Source organism: Rattus rattus, chromosome 5 (genome assembly GCF_011064425.1).
Source record: "Rattus rattus isolate New Zealand chromosome 5, Rrattus_CSIRO_v1, whole genome shotgun sequence".
Lineage (NCBI taxonomy): Eukaryota > Metazoa > Chordata > Mammalia > Rodentia > Muridae > Rattus > Rattus rattus.
Window position 1 is genome coordinate 90,296,789 of NC_046158.1, and position 24,427 is coordinate 90,321,215.

At 37.8% G+C, this 24,427-nt stretch overlaps 1 protein-coding gene and 1 non-coding gene across 3 annotated transcripts; one reads left to right on the forward strand and one right to left on the reverse strand.

Moving 5' to 3' along the window:
• Window positions 1–947: 947 nt before the first annotated feature.
• On the reverse strand, window positions 948–8,413 carry LOC116900573 (olfactory receptor 4F3/4F16/4F29-like). Of its 2 annotated transcripts, XM_032902297.1 has the most exons (3): window positions 8,138–8,413; window position 7,803; window positions 948–1,615 (listed from the first exon to the last, which is right to left on the reverse strand). In XM_032902297.1, the coding sequence occupies exons 1-3, from the start codon at window positions 8,405–8,407 to the stop codon at window positions 948–950; spliced, it is 939 nt and encodes a 312-aa protein (XP_032758188.1). In that variant the 5' UTR covers window positions 8,408–8,413. The 2 variants fall into 2 exon arrangements, with proteins under 2 accessions (XP_032758188.1, XP_032758187.1); XM_032902296.1 differs by lacking the exon at window position 7,803 and having other exon boundaries at window positions 948–1,621; window positions 8,143–8,407.
• An 8,430-nt stretch (window positions 8,414–16,843) lies between these two features.
• On the forward strand, window positions 16,844–16,974 carry LOC116902605. The gene has a single exon (XR_004388192.1). It is a non-coding gene; the product is annotated as a small nucleolar RNA SNORA17 (small nucleolar RNA).
• Window positions 16,975–24,427: the final 7,453 nt, after the last annotated feature.

Consider the following 24,427-nt stretch of genomic DNA (forward strand, 5'->3'; position numbering starts at 1 on the left):
TAGGAAATACTTTATTTGGAGTTTTTTTTCCTTTTATTTTTCTTTTACTGAAAATACCTTCTTTTCTTATACAATATACCCTGGTTATAGGTTTCCCTCTTCTACCCCTCCAGTTTCTTTCCCAACTTCTCTTCTGTAAAACAAAAGGTTTGATTTTAAGTGTAAGCACTGAAATAATCTGGCAGTTGTATTACTTTATCCTAGTTAGTTCCCAATAATGACACTGAAAAACCAAGATTTATTTTAAATCTTCACTGTAATACCTGGGATAGCAGACATCACACAGCAGTGGTAACATGACCTAGCAGAGACAGCCAGGCCTCAGCATGAGTCAGCAACAGGACCAGCAAGGATGCCAGTTCTTAGCTGTGCCTCTCCAAACAAGGATCAGCAAATACACAAGACCAGGAAGTATTGTACAGTAAGCTCTACCTGTAGCCTCTCTCACAGTTCATTGAGTCCTATTTATTCTCCCTCCAAACATCAGATGATTTCCATGGGTCTTGTCTCATCAAGGGTCTTGGCTTGGTACATGAGTCTGTCTTAGCAAAAATCGACCTGAGTCTATATCAACTGACATCATTCAGACAATCAGCCCAAGTCTGCAGAAGTAGAAATTAGTTGCAAGAAATTGCTAGCACACCACCAAAAGTTTTTCCATGGAGTCAAAACAAGTAGAAATCAATAGTAAATGTAAGGCAAACCAATACAGGCCTGTCTTTAACAAAAAGACCTTCACCATGCATCCTTTCATGTGGTTGTTTTAGAGAAACAACCTTTCACTTGTGTCCACTTCAGGAGAAGACTCCACCAGCAAAATACCAGAACTCTTATGTTTTCACTTCAGTTAAAAAACATGAAACTCACTAATTATTCACACCACTGATTCCATTTCAAAAATGCCTCATACAACACATATTGTTATTCAAATAAAGATATTATACTATTTATGAAATATTTCTAAAAGTTAATAATGCTTTGAAAACTCTCTTTATTGCTACCTTCATCTCTTTATTTCTGAATGTATAGATGACTGGGTTCAGAAAAGGAGTAAGAACTGCATCAAAAAGAGCAAGAAATTTGTCTATCTGGGAGTGAGGATGGGGCCATGTATATATAAACAGAGTGGGACCAAAGAAAAGAAACACCACTGTGATGTGAGCTGAGAGAGTAGAAAGGGCTTTGGATGAACCACCTGAAGAATGTTTCCAGACACTGAACAGGATGAAGATGTAGGAGATGAGAAGCAACAAGAAAGAGCCAACACAGATGAACCCACTGTTGATGGTGACCATGAACTGCAACTTGTAGGTGTCTTTACAGACCAATCTGAGAAGTCTAGGAAGGTCACAGTAAAAGCTGTCCAGTACATTTGGACCACAGAAGGGTAAATCAATAAGGAAAGCCAGCTGGAACAGTGAGTGGCTAGTGCCTAGGCCCCAAGCAGCAGCCAGAAACAAAATACACACTCTTGGGCTCATGATGGTAAGGTAGTGCAGAGGCTTACAAATGGCCACATATCTGTCAAATGCCATGGCCACAAGGAGCACCATCTCCACTCCACCAACTAAATGAATGAAGAAGATCTGAGTGATACAGCCTCCAAAGGAGATGACTTTTTTTTTTTTTTTTTTTTTTTTTTTTTTTTTTTTTTTTTTTTTTTTTTTTTTTTTTTTTTTTTTATTAACTTGAGTATTTTATATACATTTCAAATGTTATTCCCTTTCCGGTTTCCGGCAAACATCCCCTCCCCTCCCCCTTCCTTATGGGTGTTCCCCTCCCACCCCTCCCCCCATTGCTGCCCTCTCCCCAACAGTCTAGTTCACTAGGGGTTCAGTCTTAGCAGGACCCATGGCTTCCCCTTCCACTGGTGCTCTTACTAGGATATTCATTGCAACCTACGAGGTCAGAGTCCAGGGTCAGTCCATGTATAGTCTTTGGGTAGTGGCTTAGTCCCTGGAAGCTCTGGTTGGTTGGCATTGCTGTATATATGGGGTCTCGAGCTCCTTCAAGCTCTTCCAGTTCTTTCTCTGATTCCTTCAACAGGGGTCCTGTTCTCAGTTCAGTGGTTTCCTGCTGGGCATACGCCTCTGTATTTGCTGTATTCTGGCTGTGTTCTCATGAGCGATCTGCATTCACATTTTGATCATCCGTCTTGAGTTTCATTTGTTCTAGGCATCTAGGGTAATTCAAGCATTTGGGCTAATAGCCACTTATCAATGAGTACATACCATGTATGTCTTTCTGTGATTGGGTTAGCTCACCAGGATGATAGTTTCAGTTCCAACCATTTGCCTACGAATTTCACAAAGCCATTGTTTTTGATAGCTGAGTAATATTCCATTGTGTAGATGTACCACATTTTCTGTATCCATTCCTCTGTTGAAGGGCATCTGGGTTCTTTCCAGCTTCTGGCTATTATAAATAAGGCTGCGATGAACATAGTGGAGCACGTGTCTTTTTTATAGGTTGGGGCATCTTTTGGGTATATGCCCAGGAGAGGTATAGCTGGATCCTCAGGCAGTTCAATGTCCAATTTTCTGAGGAACCTCCAGACTGATTTCCAGAATGGTTGCAGCAGTCTGCAACCCCACCAACAATGGAGGAGTGTTCTCTTTTCTCCACATCCTCGCCAGCATCTGCTGTCACCTGAGTTTTTGATCTTAGCCATTCTCACTGGTGTGAGGTGAAATCTCAGGGTTGTTTTGATTTGCATTTCCTTTATGACTAACGATGTTGAACATTTCTTTAGGTGTTTCTCAGCCATTCGGCATTCCTCAGCTGTGAATTCTCTGTTTAGCTCTGAACCCCATTTTTTAATAGGGTTATTTGCCTCCCTGCTGTCTAACTTCTTCAGTTCTTTGTATATTTTGGATATAAGCCCTCTATCTGTTGTAGGATTGGTAAAGATCTTTTCCCAATCTGTTGGTTGCCGTTTTGTCCTAACCACAGTGTCCTTTGCCTTACAGAAGCTTTGCAGTTTTATGAGATCCCATTTGTCGATTCTTGATCTTAGAGCATAAGCCATGGGTGTTTTGTTCAGGAAATTTTTTCCAGTGCCCATGTGTTCCAAAATGCTTCCTAGTTTTTTCTTCTATTAGTTTGAGTGTATCTGGTTTGATGTGGAGGTCCTTGATCCACTTGGACTTAAGCTTTGTACAGGGTGATAAGCATGGATCGATCTGCATTCTTCTACATGTTGACCTCCAGTTGAACCAGCACCATTTGCTGAAAATGCTATCTTTTTTCCATTGGATGGTTTTGGCCTTTGTCAAAAAAAATCAAGTGCCCATAGGTGTGTGGGTTCATTTCTGGTCTTCAATTCTGTTCCATTGGTCTATCTGTCTGTCTCTGTACCAATACCATGCAGTTTTTATCACTATTGCTCTGTAATACTGCTTGAGATCTGTGACAGTGATTGCCCCTGAAGTCCTTTTATTGTTGAGGATAGTTTTAGCTATCCTGGGTTTTTTGTTATTCCAGATGAATTTGCAAATTGTTCTGTCTAACTCTTTGAAGAATTGGATTGGTATTTTGATGGGGATTGCATTGAATCTGTAGATCGCTTTTGGTAGAATGGCCATTTTTATTATATTAATCCTGCCAATCCATGAGCATGGGAGATCTTTCCATTTTCTGAGATCTTCTTCAATTTCTTTCTTCAGAGTCTTGAAGTTCTTATTGTACAGATCTTTCCCTTGCTTGGTTAAAGTCACACCGAGGTACTTTATATTATTTGGATCTATTATGAAGGGTGTCATTTCCCTAATTTTTTTCTCGGCCTGTTTCTCTTTTTTGTAGAGGAAGGCTACTGATTTATTTGAGTTAATTTTATACCCAGCCACTTTGCTGAAGTTGTTTATCAGCTTTAGTAGTTCTCTGGTGGAACTTTTGGGATCACTTAAATATACTATCATATCATCTGCAAATAGTGATATTTTGACTTCTTCTTTTCCGATCTGTATCCCTTGACCTCCTTTTTGTTGTCTGATTGCTCTGGCTAGAACTTCAAGAACTATATTGAATAAGTAGGGAGAGAGGGCAGCCTTGTCTAGTCCCTGATTTTAGTGGGGATTGCTTCCAGTTTCTCTCCATTTAGTTTAATGTTAGCAACTGGTTTGCTGTATATGGCTTTTACTATGTTTAGGTATGGGCCTTGAATTCCTATTCTTTCCAGGACTTTTTTATCATGAAGGGGTGTTGAATTTTGTCAAATGCTTTCTCAGCATCTAATGAAATGATCATGTGGTTTTGTTCTTTCAGTTTGTTTATATAATGGATCACGTTGATGGTTTTTCCAGATATTGAACCATCCCTGCATGCCTGGGATGAAGCCTACTTGATCATGGTGAATGATTGTTTTGATGTGCTCTTGGATTCGGTTTGCCAGAATTTTATTGAGTATTTTTGCATCGATATTCATAAGGGAAATTGGTCTGAAGTTCTCTTTCTTTGTTGGGTCTTTGTGTGGTTTAGGTATAAGAGTAATTGTGGCTTCATAGAAGGAATTTGGTAGTGCTCCATCTGTTTCAATTTTGTGGAATAGTTTGATAATATTGGTACGAGGTCTTCTATGAAGGTCTGATAGAATTCTGCACTAAACCCGTCTGGACCTGGGCTCTTTTTTGGTTGGGAGACCTTTAATGACTGCTTCTATTTCCTTAGGGAGTTATGGGGTTGTTTAACTGGTTTATCTGTTCCTGATTTAACTTCGGTACCTGGTATCTGTCTAGGAAATTGTCCATTTCCTGCAGATTTTCAAGTTTTGTTGAATATAGGCTTTTATAGTAAGATCTGATGATTTTTTGAATTTCCTCTGAATCTGTAGTTATGTCTCCCTTTTCATTTCTGATTTTGTTAATTTGGACACACTCTCTGTGTCCTCTCGTTAGTCTGGCCAAGGGTTTATCTATCTTGTTGATTTTCTCAAAGAACCAACTTTTGGTTCTGTTGATTCTTTCTATGGTCCTTTTTGTTTCTACTTGGTTGATTTCGGCTCTGAGTTTGATTATTTCCTGCCTTCTACTCCTCCTGGGTGTATTTGCTTCTTTTTGTTCTAGAGCTTTTAGGTGTGCTGTCAAGCTGCTGACATATGCTCTTTCCTGTTTCTTTCTGCAGGCACTCAGCGCTATGAGTTTTCCTCTTAGCACAGCTTTCATTGTGTCCCATAAGTTTGGGTATGTTGTATCTTCATTTTCATTAAATTCTAAAAAGTTTTTAATTTCTTTCTTTATTTCTTCCTTGACCAGGTTATCATTGAGTAGAGCATTGTTCAATTTCCACGTATATGTGGGCATTCTTCCCTTACTGTTATTGAAGACCAGCTTTAGGCCGTGGTGGTCCGATAGCACGCATGGGATTATTTCTATCTTTCTGTATCTGTTGAGGCCTGTTTTTTGACCAATTATATGGTCAATTTTGGAGAAAGTACCATGAGGAGCTGAGAAGAAGGTATATCCTTTTGCTTTAGGGTAGAACGTTCTATAAATATCCGTTAAGTCCATTTGGCTCATGACTTCTCTTAGTCTGTCTACGTCTCTGTTTAGTTTCTGTTTCCATGATCTGTCCATTGATGAGAGTGGGGTGTTGAAATCTCCTACTATTATTGTGTGGGGTGCAATGTGTGTTTTGAGCTTTAGTAAGGTTTCTTTTACGTATGTAGGTGCCCTTGTATTTGGGGCATAGATATTTAGGATTGAGAGTTCATCTTGGTGGATTTTTCCTTTGATGAATATGAAGTGTCCTTCCTTATCTTTTTTGATGACTTTTAGTTGAAAATTGATTTTATCTGATATTAGAATGGCTACTCCAGCTTGCTTCTTCTGACCATTTGCTTGGAAAGTTGTTTTCCAGCCTTTCACTCTGAGGTAGTGTCTGTCTTTGTCTCTGAGGTGAGTTTCCTGTAGGCAGCAGAATGCAGGGTCCTCGTTGCGTATCCAGTTTGTTAATCTATGTCTTTTTATTGGGGAGTTGAGACCATTGATGTTGAGAGATATTAAGGAATAGTGATTATTGCTTCCGGTTGTATTCATATTTGGAAGTGAGGTTATGTTTTGTGCTTTTTCTTCTCTTTTGTTTTGTTGCTAAAGACGATTAGTTTCTTGCTTCTTCTAGGGTATAGCTGCCTCCTTATGTTGGGCTTTACCATTTATTATCCTTTTGTAGTGCTGGATTTGTAGAAAGATATTGTGTAAATTTGGTTTTGTCATGGAATATCTTGGTTTCTCCATCTATGCTGATTGAGAGTTTTGCAGGATACAGTAACCTGGGCTGGCATTTGTGTTCTCTTAGGGTCTGTATGACATCAGTCCAGGATCTTCTGGCCTTCATAGTTTCAGGCTTAAAAGTCTGGTGTGATTCTGATAGGTCTGCCTTTATATGTTACTTGACCTTTTTCCTTACTGCTTTTTAATATTCTTTCTTTATTTTGTGCGCTTGGTGTTTTGACTATTATGTGACGGGAGGTGTTTCTTTTCTGGTCCAATCTATTTGGAGTTCTGTAGGCTTTTTGTATGCCTATGGGTATCTCTTTTTTTTAGGTTAGGGAAGTTTTCTTCTATGATTTTGTTGAAGATATGTACTGGTCCTTTGAGCTGGGAGTCTTCACTCTCTTCTATACCTATTATCCTTAGGTTTGATCTTCTCATTGAGTCCTGGATTTCCTGTATGTTTTGGACCAGTAGCTTTTTCCGCTTTACATTATCTTTGACAGTTGAGTCAATGATTTCTATGGAATCTTCTGCTCCTGAGATTCTCTCTTCCATCTCTTGTATTCTGTTGGTGAAGCTTGTATCTACTGCTCCTTGTCTCTTCTTTTGGTTTTCTATATCCAGGGTTGTTTCCATGTGTTCTTTCTTGATTGCTTCTATTTCCATTTTTAATTCCTTCAACTGTTTGATTGTGTTTTCCTGGAATTCTTTCAGGGATTTTTGTGTCTCCTCTCTTGGGCTTTCTACTTGTTTATTTATGTTTTCCTGAATTCTTTCATGCATTTTTTTGCATTCTCTCTGTAGGCTTCTTTACTTGTTTATTTATGGAAGTTCATCATGTCTTTTCTTGAAGTCCTCCAACATCATGGTTAAATATGATTTTGAATCTAGATCTTGCTTTTTCTGGTGTGTTTGGATATTCCGTGTTTGCTTTGGTGGGAGAAGTGGGCTCCGATGATGCCATGTAGTCTTGGTTTCTGTTGCTTGGGTTCCTGCGCTTGCCTCTCGCCATCAGATTATCTCTAGTGTTACTTTGTTCTGCTATTTCTGACAGTGGCTAGACTGTCTTATAAGCCTGTGTTTCAGGAGTGCTGTAGACCTGTTTTCCTGTTTTCTTTCAGCCAGTTATGGGGACAGAGTGTTCTGCTTTCGGGCACATAGTTTTTCTTCTCTACAGGTCTTCAGCTGTTCCTGTGAGCCTGTATCTTGAGTTCACCAGGCAAGTTGTTTGTAGCAGAAAAGTTTGTCTTACCTGTGGTCCTCAGGCTCAGGTTTGTTCGCGGGGTGTTGCCTATGAGCTCTCCACGGCCTCAGCAGCCAGGAAGATCTCTGCCGCTTCTTTCCGGGAGGTTCCGTGCACCAGGGTTCCAGATAGCTTTTTGTTTCCCTCTGGGGTCAGTACTGTGTGCAGCGTGGCAGTCTCTTCTGGTTTCCCAGGCGGTCCGCCTTCTCTGAAGGTTTAGCTCTCCTCCCACGGGATTTGGGTGCAGAGAGCTGTTTATCCGGGTCGGTCCTTCAGGTGCGGTGTCTCAGACGCAGTGGAATCTGCTGCTCCTGGGCCTCCCACGGGTACCCAGAGGCCAGATACAGTACCCTCCTGGGCCAGGGATGTGGGCAGAGGTGGGCGGGCAAGCAGGGTCTCCCTCCGCCTGCTGCCTCAGGAGTGCCTGCCTGACCAGGCGGGGCAGAACTCCTCTCCAGGGGCCTGGGAGCAGGAGCTGCTGCAGGCCGGGATTCTCCGCTGGTCCGGGACTCTGGCCAAACACGGAAGTGTCCGCCCCAGAGGAACTCCGCCTGTGTACCCATGTAGATCACCAGGCAAGTCGTTTGTAGCAGAAAAGTTTGTCTTACCTGTGGTCCTCAGGCTCAGGTTTGTTCGCGGGGTGTTGCCTATGAGCTCTCCACGGCCTCAGCAGCCAGGAAGCGACTTTGTGCTTTCTAAACAAGTCATACACCATCTTGGGGGAAGTGACAGAACATGCTGCCAAATCAATGAAGGAGAGACCTGCTAGGAGGAAGTACATAGGAGAATGTAAGTGAGGGTCAATGGTCACAGAGAATACAATGAGGATGTTTCCACTCATGCTTAATATGTAGAGCACAGAGGAGAATACAAGGAGGAGGAGCTGAATCTCCCATGAGTGGGTGAGTCCCAGAAATACAATTTCAGACAGGACTGTGTGGTTCTTTCTATCCATTGATTCAGCCAGCTGAGTTACAGATACTCTTATGAGAACTAAGAAAATGATAAGAAAGTATAATTATTTGCAATGATAGTAATTTGATTATTTGTGTTCATATTATAAACAAAGCCACTTAATTATAAAATTAATCACAGACTTTTAATGGTACTAAATGATAATGAAGATAATAATACTGTATAACAAAAGTATATAAAAATTTCAATTAAAACTACTAATGATGCCCCTAATAGTCTAAAATTAATGAGGAAATTACACAAAACTAAAATTTTCATGGATATCCACACCAATAAATACAATATGCAAGCAAGTAATTGTGCTTGCTTACAAATACAAAAAGAATGCATGGGAAATGAAATTTTCTCCAAAGGTAAAGAAGACCAATGTTAGATATGTCCATGAAATACTAAATCATTTCTTCAATTTATTACAATTTTTATATTTCACATAAAAGTCATACAAAGACTGTTAAAGGGAAACATAAACTAAAAATTAATTGTTGGATCCCCATCCGAAAGAGAGAACTATGTAATACTTAACCTGAAATTTAATGTAAATGGTCCAGGCTAAATCATAAGATATTGTTTGGTATTAAATAAATGAAACTAATATAGTATATGAAGAGTAATGACTTTATGAATGGCAGAGTGTACATTCTTCGTCATGTTGACTAGGTTCCCAACTCTTGTAAGTCATCTCTTTTTTAAATGTGATTTTTAAAATAGGACATAAAATTGCCATCCTGACCAGTTTGGTAATGTGGGATATATTATATTATTGTGAAATAAATATTCCAAACTTCATCATATAACTTTGAAATGTTATGCCTATGAAGCAACTCTAAAGCATATAAGACCTTGTCTGGTTTCCAGTAAACATTCTACTTTCTGTGTCTGTCAATCTAACAACTTCATATGTTGACTACAATTGGAATCACATGGGACCTTGCTCTCTGTAGCTGTTTTGTCTATCTTACCATAATCTACTTCAAACTGGTCTATTGAAACTTTTTCTCTTCTGCTTCCAAGTTCCACACAGATTATAGCCAGCCTCTGTGGGCCATAGAACTATGAGGATTGATCTGGTACCTATTATCTGGTCCTGCAAGGTTTTTCTCTGGGCCAAAGAAATACAGATATTTAATTTTTCACAATCTCTTCCCCTAATATGCATGCCTATTTGATTACCTTGGATGACAAATACATCTGCAACCCCATTAAGTGTACACTTTTCCTAACACACTCATAGCTGTTCTTGTAAAAGAGGAAATGTTAATCTTTTTTCATCATTTTCCTATGTTTACCCATTATTTCCTTATGTGTTTGCTGGTTGGTTGGTTTTGTTTATTTGTTGCTTTAGTTTTTTTTCTCTCTTTAAAGTATTCAGATTTTGATTTTATGCTAACTGGTCTGGTATTTTATAACAACATCTCTGCTATATCTGACAGGATGGAGGTATATCATATGTTCAAAGCTTCAAAATTTTAACTCATTTTCAAATTAAAATGTCAAACTAGTAAGTAATCAATGATAGGACTAGAGATGTTTTACTTTGCTTTGATCATATATAACTAAATCCAGTACTGAACGACAACTGACACATTTTAATTTTTGAGTGTGTATGAATTTGAGGGAATTAAAAAATGATGACAATTAAGGTTAGTTCATACTGGGTTTGGGATCTAAAATTGTATTGCCTTAGAGGACACCGAGATGGAGAATCAGGTTTCTGACACCCTTCAATTGCAGACACAGCTTCAGAAACTGATGATACTGTCTTAATTTACCTCTTTGCCTCAAGCATGCCAGAAGCTTTCACCATGTCCTGGTCTTGTTGAGCTTATGACCTGTCAATCAAGTGTTTGCACACTCAATTAAGTCAAATGGCTAAAAGACATTTTCTGCTTTTTCATTCTCAGAAATGTGAGACTTTGGAGAAGGGAATTCCATATGCTCCCCTGTATGGGAAGAATAAACAGAATGAAGAGTCTGTTAAGAAGGAAACGTGGACAGAAACATATGAACAACTGATGCACTGAGGAGAGGGCTACGGATATTCTACTGATAAAAAGAAATCAAGGCTTTGAGTCAGAAAATATAATCACCTAGGAAACACCTAGAACTCTTTCATTATAGATTTACTATTAGTCAGTGAGAAAAATATGTGGGACTCAAGAGTATAAACTGAATATTCACACTATTAGCAGAACTAAGAAGCAGAGCCCAGGACTCTGGATTCTTGATCTATAAATTAAATATCCTGTAGGAAATTACCTAAGGAAAAAAGAGCCAAAATTTTAAATGTGACTTCTGTTTTAAAACTAAACATTTATATATATTTACCCAATTTTTCAGTTTTTTACACTAAAATATTTTGCATAATAAGTAAACAAAATATAAACTCTGAACAATAAGTATGAATAAAACCTTGAAAATATTTGTTATTATCATGCATAATTTTCACTTATTACTTTAGTGATAATTTGAAAAAAGAGTATTTTTTTCAATTTAAGAAATATTTATTATTAGAACATCTAGTCTGCCTCCAGATTTTTAATCTTCACAAAATGTTTAACATCCATGATCATCATTGATATGTAAATCAAAACTACATTGAAATGTCATTGTACCACAACCAAAATAGCTATCATAAGGAAAATAAACAAAATAAATGCTCATAAAATGCATGGGCAAAGGCTCTTAGGCACTACTGTACAAAATTAGTTGAGACACTATGCAAATAAGTGTGCAAGCTCCTCACAAAGTTACTCTATACCTTCCACAAACTCCAACAATATCATTGTTAGTTATATACCCACAGGGGAAAATATCACCATGCTACAAGGACACTTCAATGTTCATGTGCATTGTGTCGCTATTCACAATAACCACTGTAGAGCTGAGTTTGTGTCCATCAGCAAATTAATGGATAAATAGAATGTGTTAGGTATACACAGTTGACTTTTATTCATTCATAAAACAATTTTATATTTATTTCAATAATATTGATGAAACTAGAGATCATTGTGAGTAAAATAACCCAGACATAGAAGAAGAAACATTACAGTTTCTATCATGTTTTCAGCTAGGATGTAAAGCTAAAGGAAGGAGAACTTAAGGGTGTAGAAGAAGATTATAACAACGATGAGTCTTAATAAAATATGGGAGGGGGTAGATAGAGTCAACATACGTTATGGTAATCAATTCAAATGTCATAGTAAAACATTTTGTAAAATTAATAAACGCTGATGAAAAGCAATGAAAATTCACAATGCTTTTCTTTGCCATACCATGTGATGAAAGTCAGGATTTTGTCTACTCATGCTATCTAGAAAATACACTTATGGAGAAGATGGACTATTGTGGAAATGGATGATAATAAAATAAAACGCACCTTGGTCAACAATATGCGGATCTTTACTTGATACTCTACCTTTTCATTTCTGTTGCTCACATTTCACAATGGGCGTGAAAGTCAGTTAATAGTACTAAAGTAAAACACTGCTAACAATAAATACCTCATTTTTTTCCTGCCATGTCTTTAAACAGGATCTCTATACAATTTTTTTCATATCAAAATTGATATTTATCACAACTAATAGTCTATTCTTGAGCATCAGGTTCTGTACAAAACAATAGAATACATCTTGCATGGGCTCTTAGGTAGGTACACAATAACACTCAATTTTTAAATTTTAAGCAACAACCTGAGTAGTAGAAAGGAATGAGGAAGAAGGTAGAAAATGGAAGGAAAACAGTCACTGAAAATATGGAAATTGATTATGAGAGTGGATGGGTATAACCAGACAAAGGGGAAAGCTAGAAGTTCAGATAACAATGAGTATGATCATAAAATCCAATTCCAATTTCCAACCAAATGATCTAAAACTACTCCTGGCTCTGAGATTAAGGAAGAAAAAGTCCACGCTTTCTAGTACTTGATCAATTAGACTCACAATGTGTCTAACTGCCAATAAGATTATGGGTATAAAATTTGCTCTTTGTGTAATAGACATGTGAATGACCATAAATTATAATTGTCATACTCAATTGTCAAGAGTGTACTGAGCATGTGATCCTGTAATAGCATAGCAGACACATTGACCCAGTATGTGCAAATTTTAAATATCCAGAAACCCCTCCAAAATTTCTGCCTCTCTTCATGAACATCTCTAACAGGAGAAAATTTGATTATACATTTTAGTGTAGTACAGTAGAGTGATGATTGAAATCTGCCCACACTATTTCAATTTACTCTCCACTTCCTCTCTAAACGTGGGGATAAATTGATGGAATTTTTCAGAAATATATACAGCATAGGTATCTTATATTCATCTGCCGCTTACTATTTTTAGACATAGTCACATACAAATGAAGAGCACCCATATGCACAAATCAGGCAAATATAATAATCAGTAATGGATACAGAAGTCAAGTCAAGGCAAGTGTAAACGTAGTTCTCTTTGTATTTATTCAATGTAACATTTTATTAAATTAGTTTATCAATTAAAGTGTATCTACTGAGAATGTATGCTGTATTAAATGATTAAAAAGAGTTGCTATTAACATTAATATACATAGTAATAGTATGGGAAGTATTAGAGAAGCACCATAGACTATAAAATGCACAGGTAATGTAAAAGGAGATACCTGCAACAAGATGATCAGATAACAAAATGTTGAAAATGTGACGTTAATGACACTTTAACCAATAAAAAATATTTAAAGATAAAACTTGAGACATAATTTCAAGCAAAGATCCGTATTAGAATGGCAGTCCACTTTGAGGAACTCTGGGATAATGGCAAAGAATGCTGGTTGAAGTAGGGATAGAATTATTTAGAAGAGTGGAAAATAAAATGACAGTTGAATAGTGTTGCCTGGGGTTAGGCTATAAGATGACAAAGAACTGTTAAAAAATAAATTCAAGGTAATGACATAGGAGATAAGAATTAATGAAAACAGTACTCAAAATAGATGATTAGCTAATCAATGAGGTATGAGGAGGGGGAGGTAACTGCCTCAATTTAACAGGAAAAACAGTGAATACCTGAACAGAAAATTTTCATCATACAACTGAAAAAAGAAAAAAAAAAGCCTCCATCCTTAAAACAGAGAAACTTGAATTCTCTGATATTATAACTATTCCCCCTTCACCTACCTTTTGTTCAAAGGGACAAAAACAATTTCATTACAGATTGAGATGCAATCATTCTCAAAACATCAACTATACTCTGAGGATAATGTAGGGAAAAATAGCCCTACATTTGTTAGTATGGAAGCTAACGGAAGCTCTCAGAGGAAGTGACCACATAGTGCTGCAGAGATCTGGGATTTTCTGGGAAACTGAAATAACGTGGCCTGAAGAATATCCCACGGGAAAATTTGTTTTTCCCATGGTAGCCTAGTAGAGGTGTTGTTAATAGACCGAAATAGATTTGTAAGACCATTATGTGGAGACATTTTGCTCTTTATAAATATTTTGAATATTATTTCATTTGTTACAAATTTTCCTTTTCTATTCTTTGAGATTTTTATATGTATATGCAGTGCAATATATACAACCATAATTTCCAATTTTCTATTCATTCAAGGTTCACTTTAACATGTGCCTCTCCCAATTTTAGTTTATTTTCTTTTGTTCAATTAACCAATGAATCTACTTAATTCTGCTTATATGTACAAAGGTGTGAGGTCATGCTTTGGGCAAACTATCCATGGCCACAGTGTCAAAGAGTAACTCTCCCTTCCCCAGCAACTATCAACTGCCCACAGTTGCTTAGTTAAAGGTAGAGACTTGTGAGCACCTTCTCCATCCTGACTAGAATTTTGAAAGACTTCATCTCATGTAGATTCAAAACAGGTAATCACAGACTCTTTGAGTTCATTAGTGTGAAGGGTATGTCCATTGCACTCCTTCCCATCCTCCACTTCTTATGTTTGATCTGCTTTCACTTTCATGATGTTTGGCAAGCGATGGCTACACCTGTAAGGGATTCAGTAGCACTCCTTATATGACAACCCACAGCCACCACACTTTCCTAAGATCCAGAGAGAGGAACAGAAGCAAGGAATGGAATGCCCACCCAACAAAAACCAGAACAGATATCAACACCTATCATTCCAAACCAAGATGCTTAGACACCACTTCAAAAAGCACAATCATTAACACACAACACTGTATCTTCACTAGAGCCTAACAACCCTACTACAGTAGGCCCTGAGAAATGCAATATAGCTGAAGCTCAAGACAAGGACTTCAGAATAGCTATTATGAATGTGTTCATGGACCATAAAAACATTTAATAAGTCCATTTAATAAAGTATGTGAAAACAGTGAAATTAAATGATAAAAATTGTTCAAGACATAAAACTATAAATAGAATCAATAAAGAAAATGAAAACTGAGCTAACATTGGAAATGCAATGTTTAGGCATCAAATAAAAACCTCAGAGGTAATCCTCATCAACTGGCTACAAGACATAAAGACAGAATCTCAGGTATTGAGTAAAAGATATAAGAGATTTGTGCCTGAATGTTAAATATAAAACACAATCCAGGCATAAAACATCTAGGAAAACTGGGACATCGTGAATATACATATTCTATAACTAATAGGAATTTAAAACATACATGTTAATGGCACAAAAATATTTTCAACAGAATTTTTGAAGAAAGTTTCCCAACCTAAAAGATTATGTGCTTCTCAAGGTACAAACAACATATAAACAATCAAATAGACTCAACTAGAAAATAAATTCCCCATGGCATATAGTAAAAACACTAAACATACAAAGAAAGAATATTAAAAACAATAAGGGGATATAACAAGTAACATGTAAAGGCAGACATGTTAAAATAACATCTGACATCTCAATGAAGACTCTAAGAGCCTAAATGTCAGCACAGACTACTATACCCAAAAAATTATTTCAATCACAATAAACACAGAAAGGAAAACATTCCACAATAAAAAATTAAGCAGTATTTATCTTCAACTCCAGCTTTACAGAAGGCTCTAGGAAGAAAACTTCAACTGTGAAAAGGTTAACTATACCCAAGAAAATACAAGAAATAACCAGGCCAACTAATCCAAAAGGCAAGAGAAACCAATGCATATCAAAAATATTATAAGGAATCAGTAGACACTGCTCATTGATAATTCTCGGTTTTAAAATTCTAAATTAACAAATAAAAAGATAGGATTAGAAAACAGGATTCCCTGGCATTCCCCCACATCAGGGTAACGAGCCTTCACAGGACCAAGGACATTGCCTACTATTAATGCTGGATAATGCCATCCTCTACTACATATGTGGCTAGAGTCATGGGTCCCTCCATGTGTATGCATTGGTCAGTGTTTAGTCCCTGGGAGCTCTGGTGGGGTCTGGTTGATTGATACTGTTTTTCTTCCTAAGGGGTTACAAACCCCTTGTGAGTGGGAGCATCCTCATAGAAGCAGAGGGAGGGGAGGGGTATTGGAAAGGAGGGAAAGGGGATAACACTTGAAATGTAAACACATAAAATATACAAGAAAAATAAAATTTTTAAAAATTTTAAAAATTAAAAAAAATCACACACACACACACACACACACACACACACACACACACACACACACATGGATTCATTCTTCTGCTATACCCATGAAACACTCCACCATCAACGATGAAATCACTTCAGGCTGAAAGGCTGGAAATAGATATTGCAAACTAATGGACCCAAGAAGCAGGTGTAGCCATTTTCACATGGGTCAAAATAGATTTCAAATAAAAATTAATCATAAATAAAGAAGATTACTATATTAGCACAGTAAAACTCTACCAAGAAATGGTTGGAATTACAGTTATGCAAGAAATAAAAGAGCACCCACATTTGTAAAAGAAATACTACTAAGTCATATATAAACCCTCACACATAGATAATGGCAGATTTTAATACCCTACTCTCACCAATACACAGATCACCCAGACAGCAACTAAACAAAGACATTCTGGAGCTAAATGACTTCACAAATAAAATAGAACTAACATATTTACAAAACATTTTCCCTAAACACGAAAGAATGCACCTCCTTCTCAGAGGTTCATGGACCTTTATATAAAATTACATATTTGTACAAAACTCAAGGCTCAGATGAATAAAATAAAATTGAGAAAAAGACCCTGCATATTATCTAACCACCATAGGTTAAAGCTGTATATCAAGACCAACAGAAAGTGCACAAACTCCTGAGATCTAAACAACTTACTACTGAATAAAATAAGCCAAGACAAAGTTATGAAAAAAATAAAAAGCTTTTTAGAGTTGAATGTAAAGGAAAACACACATACCAAACATTATCAGAAACAGTGAAGGCAGTTTTACAAAGCAAATTCAGAGCACTATATTCTACAGAAAAACAAAAACAAAACAAAACAAAAATCAAAGAGTTCTGTATCTAAAGGCATTGTAGATGTGGTTGCTACATGTGTACATGTGTATCAGAAGGTGGCAAAAAGGAGAGTATGTCTATGCTCACTGTTCTGACCTATGAACATCTAAATGATAAGTAGCCTAACATTCCTGGGAAAAAAGCAACATACAATAAAGACACATGCTCCACTATGTTCATAGCAGTCTTATGTATAATAGGCAGAAGTTGGAAAGAACCCAGATACCTTCAACAGAAGAATGAATACAGAAAATGTGGTGTATCTACACAATGGAGTACTACACAGCTATCAAAAACAATGACTTCATGAAACCCATAGGCAAATGGATTGAACTAGAAAAAGTTATCCTGAGTGAGGTAGCCCAATCACACTAAAACACATATAGTATGCACTCACTGATAAGTGGATATTTGCCCAAAAGCTTGAATTCTCATGATAAAATCCACAGACCACTTGAAGCTCAAGAAGTGGGATGACCAAAGTGTGGATGCTTCAGTCCTTTTTAAAAGGGAGATCAAAAATATTCACAGGAGGGGATATGGAGACAAAGTTTGGAGCAGAGACTGAAGGAATGGCCATTCAGAGCCTGCGCCACCTGAGGACAGCCTATATATATATAGGCTGTATGTGTGTGTGTGTGTGTGTGTGCGCGCGCGCGCGCACGCAGACAGGAGTCCAATATGGCTGTCTTCTGAGAAGCTCTTCCAGAGCCTGACAAATACAGAGTTGGACTCTAGCAGCCAACCATTGAACTGAGAATGGGGACCCCACTGGAAGTGTTGAAGAAAGGACTGAAAGAGCTGAAGGGGCTTGCCACCCCAGAAGAACAATACCAACCAACCAGAGCTCTCAGGGAAAAAAACCACTACCTAAAGACTACACATGGACAGGCCCATGGTTCCAACTACATATGTAGCAGATGATGGCCTTGTTGGGCACCAATGGAAGGAAAAGCCCTTGGTCCTGCAAAGTCTGGACCCACCCAGTGTAGGGAATTGGCAGGGGGAGGTGGGAATAAGGGGTGGTTAATAAGGGGTGGTCTCAGGAGTGCCCACGTGTCTGGGCGGTGAGCTCTCTCGGCCAAAAAGTTTCTATGTATATTTTGTTTGGTTTGATTGTAGAATTAAAATTTGTTTGTTTGTTTCATTTTTTATTTTATTTTCCCTCCAAGAATAAAAAGATTTATTTTACCTCATAATTCTAGGTTTCATTCTGTCATTAAAGAACAACTAGGGAGGATCTTAAGCAATGGAAGTATAAGGTATGGAGAAAGCACTGCTTACTTACTTGCTTTCTTGCTCTCAGACCTATGCTTAGCTGCCATTCTAGGGGGAGGGGTGCTTTATTAATTTATTCTATCATTCTATCCCTACCACAGTTTCCCTTTCCTTTTCTTCTTCTACCCCTTCTTCTTCTTCTTATCCTTCTTCTCTTCTTCCTCCTCCTCCCTTCACCTCCTTCCTCCTTCCTCCTCCATATCCACTTTCTCCTCTATTTCTCTTCATAAAAGGGAATGCCTCCCGTGGACATCAATCAAACATGGTATATCAAGTTGCAATAAGACTAGGCACCTCCACTCATTTTAAGGCTGGATAGGCAACCCAATAGGAGAAAAGGGGCTACAAAAGCAGGCAAAAGCATCAGAAAAACCCTCTGCTCCCTCTGTTAGGATTCCCACAAAAACATCAAGTTACACAACTATAACACATACAGAGGGCCTAGATCAGATCCATGTGAGTTACTTGATTGTCAATTCAATCTCTGTGAACCACTAAGCTCAGGTTCATTGATTCTGCAAGTTTTCTTGTGGTATCCTTCATACTTCTTACTCCAACTATCCTCTTCCCCTTCTTTCATAATATTCACTGAGTTCCACCTAATGTTTGGGCACTCATAGACAGGAACCTGGCATAGTGCTCATCAAAGAGGCTTCATTCAGCAACTGATGGAAACAAATGCAACCAATCCATCCTCTTGAAGTTTTGCCTGGATATAGAAGACGATTGGTTCTGGCTCCATATCCTCCTTTACTAGGAGTCTTGGCTAGGGTCACCACAGTAGATTTCTTGGAGTTGCCATTTCAATAGGTTTCTATCTTGCCCCAGACAGTATCCAATTCCAGTTGTCTCTCCCAGTACTCTCTCCATCCATTCTTCCTTCACCTGATCCCTCCTGTTCTTGTCACCCCAGTCCACTACTGATGTCAAGTCTATTTGCCCTTCCTGGGAAATCCCTGCATCCTCCCTTGGACCCTACTTCTTAACACACCTATGGACGCCTAATTTTTAATAAGGAAGCCAGATTTATACAATGGAAAATAGACAGCATCTTCAACAATAGTGCTTGTGTCACTTGATGTATGCATGTAGAGTAATGCAAATAGAACCACTCTATCACCCTGCAAAATCTCAAGTCCAAGTGGATCAAAGATATCAACATAATATACTCATCCTGATAGAAGAGAAAATGGGGAGTACCTTGAACCCATTGACAAAGGAGACAACTTCCTGAACAGAAGACCAATAGCACAAGCACTAAGATCAATAATTACTAAATCAGACCTAATGAAACTGAAAAGCTTCTATAAAGGAAAAGCACCATCAATAAGAAAAAATAGAATCCTACAAAATGGGAAAAGAACTTGTACCAAGCTCACTTCTAACAGAAGGTCAATTTCCAAAGTATATAAGGAGCTCAAGAAACTACACATCAAAACACCAAATAATCCAATATATGTATTCTGAGACTCCACCTTCTCCCTGTCAGAATGACTAAGATTAAAAAATAAGTGACAGCTCATGCTAGCAAGGATGTGGAACAAGGAGAACATTACTCCATGGCTAGTGGTAGTTCAAACTTGTACATCCACTTGTAAATCAATGTGGTGTCTTCTTGGAAAATTGTGACTCTATTAACCTCAAGACCCAGCTATACCACCACTGGGAATATACCCAAAGGACACTCCATCCTACCACAAAGACATTTTCCCAATCATGTTCATAGCAGGTTTAATGGTGTTTTTTACATCTCAATTGCTGTCCTCCTCCCCAAACCCAGACAGAGTTCCTCCCACCATCCTCCCTCCACTTATCTTCTGAGAGGGTGGGAATCTCCTGGATATCCCCACAACCTGGTACATGAAGTATCTGCAGGCTCGTCCTCTCCCACTGAGGCCAAACAAACCAGCCCTGTTGGAGAACAGATTCCACAGACAGGCAACAACTTTAAGGACAGCTCCTATTGTTGGGGGACTTATATGGAGACTGAGCTGTACATCTGCTACGTATGTGCCAGGGACCTCTTTCCAGTCAGTGTATACATTTGGTTGGTGATGAGTCTCTGAGAGTCCCCAAGGGTCCAGGTTATTTGACTCTGTCTTCCTATGTAGTTCATATTCCCTTCTTGACCTTTAATCCTTCCTTTACCTTTTCCATATGAGTGCCCAAAATCTGCCCGGCATTGAGCTATGATGATCTGAATTTGTTTCAATCAGCTGCTGGTTGGAACCTCTTAGAGGACAGTTATACTAGGCTCCTACCTCCAAGCCTAACAGGGTATCATTAATAATGTCAGGAATTTGTTTTTACCTATGGAATGGTTCTCAAGGTGAGCAGGTTAATGGTTTGCCATTACCTTAGACTCTGCTCCATTTTTGCCCCTGCATTTCTTTTAAATAGGACATATTTTGGGTGGAAAGATTTGTGGATATGTTGGTGTACTTATACCTCCACTGAGGAATTGTTCCTGGCTCCAAGACGTGCTCTCTTCTGGTTCTATATGCTGTGTGGAACCCAGTGCTATGTGGCCACCCACATTGACTATGGAGTGCATCCCCATGTCAGGTTTCTGGTCCTTCTTAGAGACTCCCTCACTACCCCCCACCCTCTGAAGCTGAAGGTTGCTATTCATTCTCCTTGTTCTCTGCCTCTCTCTCCTGCTTCTACCTATACCTGACTTGGCCCCCTTCCCCTACCCATCCCTTCTCCCACCCAATTCCCTCCATCCCACCCTCTGCCTCCTATGACAATTTTATTCCCACTTCTAAGTAAAATTCAAGCATCCTCACTTGGGTCTTCTTTATTGTTTAGCTTCTTTGGGTCCATGGAGTATATTGTGGGTATCCTATACTTCATGGCTAATATCCACTTGTAAGTGATTGCATATCATGCGTATTCTTTTGGGTCTGGATTACCTCATTCAGTATGATACTAAACAGTTCCATCCATTTGCATGCAAAATTCATGCTGTCCTTGCTTTAATAGCTGAATAGTATTCCATTATGTAAATGAAATACTCTTCGTTTATCCATTCTTCAGTTAAGAAGCATCTAGGTTGTTTCCCATTTCTGACTATAAGCATAGTCTTTATGAGCATAGCACACTTGTCTTTGTGGTATAGAGGGACGTCTTTTGCCCAGGAGCAGTATAGCTGGGTTTTCAGGTTGAACTATTTCTAATTTTTTGAGACGCTGCCTTATTGTTTTCCAGAGTGGTTGTACAAGTTTGCACTCCCACCAACAATGGAAAAGTGTTCCCTTTCCTCCATATCCTTGCCAGCATGTAATCTTGCTTTTTTTTTTATCTTAGTCATTCTGATTGGTATAAGGTACATTTCTCTGATGACTAAAGATGGTGAACATGCCTTTAAGTGCTTCTCAGACATTCAAGATTGCTCTGTTAAGAATTCGTTTTTAGCTCTATATACTACATTTTTTAATTGGGTTATTTGGTCTGTTGGAGTCTAGCTTCTTGAGTTCTTCATAAATGTGGATATTAGCCCTCTGTCAGATATATGGTTAATGAAGATCTTTTCTCAATCTGTAGGCTGCTATTTTGTCCTGTTGACAGTATTCTTTGACTTATAGAAGCTTTTCAGTTCCATGAGGTCCCATTTATCAATTTTTAGTCTTAGAACCTGAGCCAATGGTGTTCTGTTCAAGAAATTGTCTCCTGTGCCAATGCATTTGAGACTATGCCCCATTTATTCTTCTATCACATTTAGTGTGTATCATTTTATTTTAAGGTCTTTAATCCACTTAGACTTGAGTTTTGTGCAGGGTCATGAATATGGATCTATTTTCATTCTCTTGTATGCTGACATCCAGTTAGATCAACACCATTTGTTGAAGATGCTTTTTCCCATTGTACAATTGTGGCTTCTTAGTCACAAAAATCAAAAATCCATATGTGTATGGGTTTATTTCTTGGTCTTCCACTCAATTCTATTTATCTACCAGTCTGTATCAGTACCAATATCATACAGAGTTTTTGTTTTGTTTTGTTTTGTTTGTTTGTTTGTTTGTTTTTCAATCACTATTGCTCCATTATACAGCTTGAGATCAGGGATGATGATTCCTTCAGAAGTTCTTTTATGTTCAGGGTCATTTCAGCTACCCTGAGTTTTTGTTTTCACATATGAAGTTTAGAATTGGTCTTTCAAGTTCTATAAAGAAAAAATGTGTTTGGATTTTGTTTGGAATTACATTCAATCTATAGATTACTTATGGTAAGTTAGTGATTTTCATAATATTAATATTACTAATACATGAGTATGAGATGTATTTCCATCTTCTGATATCTTCTTTAATTTCTTTATTGACAGAATTGGGGTTCTTATCATCCAGATCTCTCACTTGCTTGGTTAGTTATTCCAAGATCTTTGATTATTAGAGTTAACCCAAAATATTTAATATTATTTGTGACTATTGTGAAGGATGTTGTTTCCTCAATTTTTTCTTGACCTGCTTATCATTTGTATAAAGGAGGACTACTGATTTCTTTGAGTTAATTTTGTTTCTAGATCCTTTAGTAAAGGTATTTATTAACTGTGAGAGTTTTCTGGTAGATTCTTGGGAGTCACTTATGCGTACTATCACTGTCTGTGAATGATAATTTGACTTCTTCCTTTCCAATTTGTATCCCCTCAATCTCCTTTTGTTGTTGTACTGCTCTAGCTAGAACGTAAACTACTGTCAGAGGTGAGTGGCATTTGGTCCCCTGCACCCCATGCTCTTTGGTCCAGAGGAGTTCTGCAGGACCCCAAAAACATCCTTCCAGCCTATGAAAACCTTCAGGGTCCCCAAATCTAACCAGCTTGGACTACCTAACCAATTCAATCCCAGTTAGATCTTCCCACCATCCCAGTTGGTCCACCTGAGACACAGCCTGAAGAGTCAGATTTGCCTGTCGTCTCAGTTGGGTTTGACTGAAACACAGCATGTGAGTAGAGTCCTCCTAGGACACAGCCTGAAAAGTGGAGTCTGCCTGAGGCAGAGCTAGCTTCATTTTCTGGTCCACAGCTCCCCAAACATCCCAAGAAGTTCTGCCATCAGGATTATCAAGCCATCACCATGGAAAACCATATGTATGAAGGACAAAATCAGCAAGACCCAGGACAAGGTGGCAACACCAGAGCCCAGTTATCCTCCTGCAACACACCCTGGATTTCCTAATGAAACTGAAGAACAAGATGAGGATCATAAATTTAATTTTTTAAAGATGATAGTGGCCTTTAAGGAGACATGAATAAATCTCTTAAGGAAATACAAGAAAATACATCAAACAAGTTAAAGCATTAAAAGAGGAAGCAAATAAACATAAAAAGTTCAGGAAAAAAATCAAACAGGTGAAGGATATCAATTAAACTGTCCAAGACCTGAAAAGCAAAATATAATAAAGAAAACAAACTGAGGTAAACCTGGAAATGGAAAACATAGGAAAAAGAACAGTAACTATATACAACAGAATACAAAACATAGAAGATATAATCTCAGGTATATAAGATAGGATAAAAGAAATCAATATAACAAAGAAAATGCAAAATCAAAAATTTCATGACACAAAACATCCAGGAAATTTGGGACACTATGGACAGACCAAACCTAAGAATAATAGGAATAGAAGATCACCAGCTGAAAGACCCAGTAAACATCTTCAACACAATCATAGAAGAAAATTTCCCTTACCTAAAAAGAGATGCCTATAAAGGTAAAACAAGCTTACAGAATACCAAACAGATTGGAGCAGAAAAAAAAATCCTTCCACCACTTAATCATCGAAACAATAAATATACAGAACAAAGAAAGAAGTTTGAAGACAATAAGGAGAAAAGGCCAAGTAACATATAAAGGCAAACCTTTCAGAATTACACCAGATTCATTATAATTGTAGGGTTTTGTTTTGTACTTTAATTGAATTATTGAAAAGATTGGAACTTTTCATTTCATCTCCATTTCAGCTTGAGCTCTCTTCAATGTGTTTATCTCCTTATTGAATGCGGTTCTCAATTACTGCATCACCATCATTTCCACCAGACTTATGTTTGAATTTTCTTGGGTATCATTTGATCATTTATTCTCCATAAGTTCCTTCTCCTTAATTTCATTGATCTGTTTTTTCTGCCTTCTTTAAATTCCTTGAATTCTGTGATAAAGTTTATGATTGTTCCCTTAAAATCTGTGTCCTGCAATTCATCTAGGTAGTTTTCTTTGGCAAGTATTCTATAGAACTGGCATGTTTGTGGGAGAGATCAAGGCTTGATTTTGATTTTTCCAATGAGATTTAGTTATATGAACTTTTTTTGT